A 7,703-nucleotide genomic window follows, 5' to 3' on the forward strand; every position below is an offset into this window, starting at 1 on the left:
TATTCTATTCTATTCTATTCTATTCTATTCTATTCTATTCTATTCTATTCTATTCTATTCTATTCTATTCTATTCCTATTCCTATTCCTATGGTATGTATAGGTATAGATTTACTCTTGGGGCTTGAATTTAATTTAATTGTTTTAATTGATTTTAATTTTTTTGTATTTCATGTTTTTAACTGCCCGGTAAACCACCCTGAGTCCTACGGGAATAGGGCGGTATACAAATCCAATAAAATAAATAAATAAATAAATAAATAAATAAATAAATAAATAAATAAATAAATAAATATTCTTTTTTTTTATAGGGTCTCCTGCTTGGGCAGGAGGTTGGACTAGATGACCTACAAGATTCCTTCCAACTATTCTATTCTATTCTATTCTATTCTATTCTATTCTATTCTATTCTATTCTATTCTATTCTATTCTATTCCATTCCATTCCATTCCATTCCATTCCATTCCATTCCATTCCAGCTACTTCTATTCTATTCTATTCTATTCTATTCTATTCTATTCTATTCTATTCTATTCTATTCTATTCTATTCTATTCTATTCTATTCTATTCTATTCTATTCTATTCTACTCCGTTGCACCAAGGCCACCGTCGGCCTTGCCTTCTTCACCTGCCTACCTGCCTGCCTGCCCGTCTCGTGTGAACGCGGACCGTGTTGTTCATTATTTTTTCCCCATTCTGTTTTTTGGGGCAAGCTATTTTACCCCTTCGGCTTTCCAGCAAGCCCCATCCCGCACAGCCTTGGCCACGCCCCTCCCTATCTACGTCACGCCATTATTGCGTCGCGTTCGACACTCTCTCCAAGCGTCAAAACTCTCCTTCGTTCGAGGGGTTTTCCATCCTGCCAGCTGAGCTGGGAATCCCGGTTGCAAAGCGCAGGCGCGGAGACTTTTGCTGCAAGCGGCAGCGCAGCTGGACAGCCGAAGCGATGGAGCCGCGCTGGGGGCTCCTCTGGCTTCTCGGGGCCGCCGCTTCCTGCCTAATGCCAGGCAGCCTCGGTGAGTCCCGCCGCGTAGCTGGAGGGGCGCGGCAGCTTATTTTGGACAGCTGGGTCAGGAAGGGGTGGGTTGGGGTGGGGGGGGATTAGGTGGGTTGCAAGGTCAGGATCTTGGGGGCCACCTGCGGTAGGGCCCCGCTCCTGACTTTTTTGCCCTCCAACCGCCCCCACCCCACCTCCGACATCCCCGAAGATGCGGACCTGCTTGGGTGGGATCCCTGAATTCATGAAATCATTGTATTGTACTAATAAAAGGCGAATATTCGTAGCTCAGGCAGGACAGGAAGCGACGGGTGGAAACTAGTCAAGGAGAGAAGCAACCTAGAACTAAGGAGAAACTTCCTGACAGTGAGAACAACTAACCAGTGGAACAACCTGCCTCCAGAAGTGGTGAATGCTCCAACACTGGAGGTTTTTAAGAGGAGACTGGACAGCCATTTGTCTGAAATGGTATAGGGTTTCCTGCCTGAGCAGGGGGTTGGACTAGATGACCTCCAAGGTCCCTTCCAACTTCAACTTCTTCTTCTTCTTCTTCTTCTTCTTCTTCTTCTTCTTCTTCTTCTTCTTCTTCTTCTTCTTCTTCTTCTTCTTCTTCTTCTCCTCCTCCTCCTCCTCCTCCTTCTCCTCCTCCTCCTCCTCCTCCTCCTCCTCCTCCATCATCATCATCATCATCATCATCATCATCATCATCATTATTATTATTATTATTATTATTATTAATATTATTATTATTATTATTATTAAATGAGGGGTCCTTGCTGTTGTCTGAGCTGGCTTGTTTTCTTGACCCAAACTAGGTAACCTCATCGTTGCTAGTCCTAGTCTGGGTTATGAAACGTCTGCAACTACAGGTGTGTGGTGTAGTTGGTTCACATGGTGTAGTAAGATGGAGGGTTTGTTGTCACTGTGTGTTGGGGGGGTGGGAGCACAAAGGGAGGCTCAGCTAATCTCAATGTGCACATAGTTGTACTTGGACAATAAAGCTTCATTTCATGAAGGCTATTGCTAAGCACATTGTGCTTTAGATTGTAAGCCGCCCTGAGTCTTCGGAGAAGGGCGGGATATAAATGGGATTAAAATAAAAATAAATAAATAAAATTTCAAGAAAACCAGCCAGCACAGAGAGAGCAGCCAGGTGCCCCTCAATAATGAATTGCGTAATTTATGATGGTTGAAAATTCCCGGTTGATTTTCCAGCGTTTTACTTTCCAGTCACGATGTCTTTTATTTTTAACAGTTCTTTAGTCATTTATTTAATTCTTTAAATGTTTTAAAATATTTGTCCATGCCAGGGCTTCTCTCTGCTGCCGCCGCCTTTGCTAAATATAGCAGCACAGCTAAAAAGGCCACACTCACCTATTGCACAGTTTCACTTTTTAAAGTCAAAGTGTTTTATTGCTTTTCAAATAATGATTTAAAAAAAAACTCCCACAAAAATAAAAGTGCATACTTCGTCAAAGGAAAAGAAACATACATAAAAACCAAGCTCAGAGAGCACCCAGGGTCGCAATGATATTACAATACTTAATTCACCTTCTTTTTCTATATTTCTCTGCCTGGAATTGTAAGTACAGGTCTCTAGCCTTCTATGTCCATAAACGCTCCGGTTCATTTCGCAAATTATTTTCCATGCTATTTTAATCTTGTTTTTTGTATGACAGGTAAACATTAACTCAAACTCGTATTTCTAGTTAACGCTGGTATATCAAGCTGGTGTATCTAGCCCAGGGGTGTCAAACTCAATTTCATTGAGGGCCCCATCAGCATTGCGGTTGCCCTCAGGGGCCGGGTGGGTGTGGCCAGGGTGGGTGTGGCCTACTGGGTGGGTGAGGCTGGAGTGGGTGTGGCCTACTGGGTGGGCATGGCCAGCTCTACATCGTTTGCATCAAGGGTGCCTATGGGGACCTGGGCAGGAGTGGGACAGATCTGAGGGTCTCTGGCAGAAGGAGATGGGACCGGCATGGCAAGTGCCAAGGCATGGTCCACTGGAGGAGCTTCACTGTTCCTCTCAGGCCATGCAGGAGGTGATGGACGGTGGTGTGGAGGTCAAATGCCCAGCCCAGCCCTTAAGCACCCGCTGCACCAAGACCAGGCACACTTCCCCAAAGGGGTGCCCAGCTGCATATACCCCCTCCTCAAGGTTGCTGCTGCTGTGCTTGCTCTCCTTAGCCAGGTTGCTCATGATGGGCAAAGTCAAGAGGGAGGCCCACTCCCTCTCCATGTGAGGAGACCTGGCTTTGTATCCAAAGCTTCCTTAGCAATAGGATGGGAGACCCTCCAGGATAGGCCAGGAGGAGGGGGCAAGGAGATGGTGAAAGGACAGCAGGGAAGGACTAAGGCAGGACTTCCCTCAGACCTTCCCTCTCCCTTCCTTCCTTCCTTCCTTCCTTCCTTCCTTCCTTCCTTCCTTCCTTCCTTCCTTCCTTCCTTTTTTTCTCAGTGGGAAAATATTTGAGATGAGGGAGGGAGAAAAACAGGCAAGAAACACAGCTGGGGAAATGTCATCCTTTGTGAGGAATGAAGGAATGCACCATGGCCTGGAAGTGGCCAGCACATGGCCTTCGCCTACTTCACATATCCGGCTTGGTGGGCTCTGGGGGAGGGGATGCCATGAACAGCATGAGTGTCGATGTTACCTGCGCAATGCTGCCCAGCCCCCAGCCTGCCTGGTTTTGGCAGGCAATAGGGTGCTCTCCTCACAGTGCCGAGAGGCTGAGCTGGGTGGCATGCATCTGAAGAGAAACGCAACGCTGCCCAACCCCTAGCCTGCCCGAAGTAGGCAGGGCCATGTGCTGGTCACTTCCAGGCAATGGTGCATTTCTTCATTCCTCACAAAGGGTGATACCTCCTCAGCGTGCACCCAGGAGCCAGTGCCGACGCAGCACGGGCCGGTCCCTCACTGTTTCCAGACGGCCTTGTGGAGCTAAGACTGAATGTGTTTCAACATAGATGGCCACCATGAAATTGTACATTGGCTCCCGGCCGGCCTGGCCACGTGTTCAAGATTACCTTTTTTTTTTTTTTTTTTGGCTGATTCCTGGCAAAAAATGACGAGAATTTTTGGGGAAGCTGAATTTGTTTAATTATCATGTTATTCCCTTAAGAACCATGTGATTTGCTTAATGGATGCTGTAAAAATTCTCATAAAATTGGGCCTGACTGCAAAAACTTACAACGGGAAATCTGGTCCCAATTGTGTCTGTAAATTGCGGACTATATTTATTTCAAAATGTATAACTTGGGTGGAGTGAAGGTCTCTGTCAGACCTGCCCCCAGCTTGGTTTTTTAGTAAAGGAAGACCCTCGACTCCATTTGTAGTGAAAGTTACTAAAAGCCAAGTGTACTACAGTATAGCAAAGCCAGAACTGAAGTTCACATGCCAAAATTCCCCAGTTAACATTCCCTGTCCAGTTCCTCTCCTCCCCTGTGTCAACTATCCAATTGGCATTTCCAGGAAAAGAAACTTTTCCTGGAAAGGTTTATAGTCTTTACCAAGACTATAATACTTTACTGAAAATTTACATTGGCACAGAAGATGCAAAACCAGCTGCCATGAGACAGAGATGAATAAAGCAGAACACCGAGGCTTGCAAATTCCTCAAGGAACATGTTTATTAGTTACAAGATATCGGCATGGTCAAAAGTGAAACCAGGTCTGGATACCCAAGCAACAATTTCCCAATACAAAGTTAACTGTCCCACCCACAAAAGCTAGGCAAGCAATTAGGTTCCCCAATATGATTATTTGGTGGGCTTTCTACGAAATGCCTAGTCCATAGTCTTGGGAGCAGTTGATGACCTTGATTCCCATGGGACAAAAGATTATTTTGACTTTTCTTGTTACCGGAAAAGTCCACTTCTCCATCGAGCACCTGCGTTAGTGACCTTGGCGTTATCAGTACCAAGCTCTGAAAGATGCCTCGGTTGCCTAGATACCATCCCTCCCACCTTTGCATCCCACAATCTTGTCAAGCTATGAGCAAGGGGGAAAATATAGGTGAAAGGGTGCATCAGTCTTTTCACCCAGGCCCCTTATTGTACAATTATATTTGAGTAAACTGTTTTTGCAACGATTTTGCATTATTCTCCCAGGGCAACGACTTTGAAGACTCTGACTGGCACCCCCCACTACATCCAACTGTTTCACTTTTCCCCTCTCTCCCTCCATACTTCATGGCAGGCTGACAGCCACGAATGCCAAGCTCAAGCGTATGATGGCAGCTCTGACAGTCCCATATTGCACCTCATGCTGCAACTCCTCTGGAGCTTCAGTCTGTAACCCGTCTCCAGTCCCTCCTAACTCCGCCCTGCTCTCATTTCTCCCTAGGCTCCCCTCGCACAATCCGTCTGACCTACTCTTCTGCAACAGAGGCTTGTCCAGGGCTGCCACCCTTCACAGCCGAAGGTTATGTGGACAATCAGCTCATCACTCGCTACGAAAGCCACACCGAGAAGTTGCATCCTCGAGTAGATTGGATAAATACACTGGAGAAGGAAGATTCTGCATTCTATAACAGGTACACCTCAATTTTGAAAAAAGACCAGAAAGACTTTCAGGACAACGTGCAGATGCTCCAGAAACGCTATAACCAAAGTGGAGGTAAGTAAGGAGAGGGAGAGACGTGGGTGCTATCCTGCAAGAAAGGAGACAGAGGGGAAAGCTCCATTTTCTTATGGATCTCCCTGCCTTCTTCATGATTTGGACCAATTGGTCCACAATAAGCTGGTTACTGATGCTCTGGCCTTTTCCTCTTGCAGAACTCAAGTGGGCTCTAGTCTAAAATGAAAATATGGCAGTTCCACCAAGAAGGATCAGGAATGCGATTTTTTTTTGTGGGTGCAGAAAATTAAACAAATCGAGCCCAAAATTTCTGTTGCTAAGTGAGACATTTGTTAAGTGAGTTTTGCCCCATTTTACTACCTTTCTTACCCCAGTTGTTAAGCGAATCACTGCAGTTTATAAGTTAGTAACTGTTCTCTCCCAGCCTACGTGAGTCCTTGTTATGCTCACAAGGAGAAACCCCTCTTCCAAGAAACAGGCAGGAACAGCAAGAAAAAACAACCCCTTTTATTCTCACAGACTGAGTCAATGTGCAAGGCAAACAAACACAGTCCACAGAACCTCGATCCTCAACCTCACACACCTTCCCTTTAATAATTCAGCCAAGAGGTGGCTTCCTAATGCCTTCTCCTTTGCCTTTGGAGCTGCCCCATTGCGTTCCTCTGTCCTACTCGCTTCTCTTGCCTGCACTTTCATGCATCCTGGGTATTTCCCAACTGTTCTTCACTGTCCAACTCAGGCTCCCAGCACAGCTGTGTCTCAGCCTGAGTGTGAGTAGAGGGGCCAGGCTCCTTGTCCGACTGTAAGTCTTGGAGTTCCGCAGAGCCTTCCTCTGACTCTAATGTCACTCCAGGCCCCTCTTCCTCATCTGATTCCTCAGACTCAGCTGCCGGATCCACTGGCTGGCGAGGAATCACAACAGTAACCCAGTGCTTGTGAATCTGGCTTTCCCCCATTGACTTTGCTTGCCAAAAGGTTGCAAAAGATGGTCACATGACCTTGGGACACAGCAACCATCCTAAATATGAGCCAGTTGCCAAGTGTCTGAATTTTGATTACACGATCACGGGAATGCTACAAAGGTCATAACTGTCAAAAATGGTCCTAGGTCACATTTTCAATGCCGTTGTAACTTTGAACAGTCACTAAACAAACTGTTGTAAGTTTAGGACTAGCAGTAGAGGGTTGAGGGAGACAATGTAGGTGGCCAGCACATGCTTTATTTTTATACAAGGCTGCAGATCTGTGCATTGGGAAAACAAAACAACCACTTCATAAACACATGGCACAGCAGAGGAGAGCAAAGCCATCAGGACAAGAGTCAGCAGCCCATCTGTGTTTAAAAGACGAAAGCCAGTCTTTCGAAGACAGCAAAGTCCACATTTTGGACAGAGAGGACTGCTGATTTGAAAGAGGGGTCAACGAAGCCCTCTATGTCAAAACTCAACAGAGGGGAAGGGATACAACATCATCTATCTCCAGTCTACAGTACAGTCCTGTCAGGCAGTTCCAAGAAGGCTCCATGCCCGTTTGCACCTCTCAGGTGACCCTGAGCACCTAGGTGAACCTCCACGTGGCCTGAACGACTCTCTAAAAAAATGCAAGTGACCAGCAGTCTGCAAGGAGTATAAGTCCCTCTATTCCCCACCATCCGTTGAGAGCTGAAGCAGCTTCTTGGATGAGAAGTGAAAGATCTTCAAAGGAAAACAAAGTCCCCTTGCCGTCTGAAAAAAAGCATCTTTGACTGAGAATCTCCACAGACACATACCAGGCTCCATACTACAGATGGGGCAAAAACATATTTATTGACCCAGGTATTTAGACTTATTTATGATGTTTCTGTGCAGGCAGCTCTCCTCATGCACGAAAGGGACGGGTATTCTTCCAAATGTCCATGGAAATAGAGGTCAGATTTCAAAGACAGCCAGATATGGAATTCTGGGAGCCAAGTCCACTCCTCTTGAAAGAGCCATAGTTGAGAAACACTGTTGTGTCCTTCTGGGAATCTCCAGAAACTGGGCACTAAAAGCCGATTTCATCAGAACTAACCTTTATTTAATGAAAATGTAAATTCATACGAGAGCAAACAGGCAATGCTCTCTGTGATGTGCAAGAGGTATTTTGTTC

General features: G+C 46.0%; 1 protein-coding gene across 1 annotated transcript; it reads left to right on the forward strand.

Moving 5' to 3' along the window:
- The first annotated feature begins 912 nt into the window (after nt 1–912).
- Nucleotides 913–7,010, forward strand: LOC310635940 (class I histocompatibility antigen, F10 alpha chain-like). Its single transcript, XM_083355337.1, has 3 exons — nt 913–1,016; nt 5,343–5,615; nt 6,811–7,010. Exons 1-3 carry the CDS (start codon nt 947–949, stop codon nt 6,852–6,854), a joined length of 387 nt encoding a protein of 128 aa, XP_083211463.1. The 5' UTR covers nt 913–946; the 3' UTR covers nt 6,855–7,010.
- Nucleotides 7,011–7,703: the final 693 nt, after the last annotated feature.

The sequence above is a fragment of the Vipera ursinii genome (genome assembly GCF_947247035.1).
Source record: "Vipera ursinii genome assembly, chromosome: 2".
Lineage (NCBI taxonomy): Eukaryota > Metazoa > Chordata > Lepidosauria > Squamata > Viperidae > Vipera > Vipera ursinii.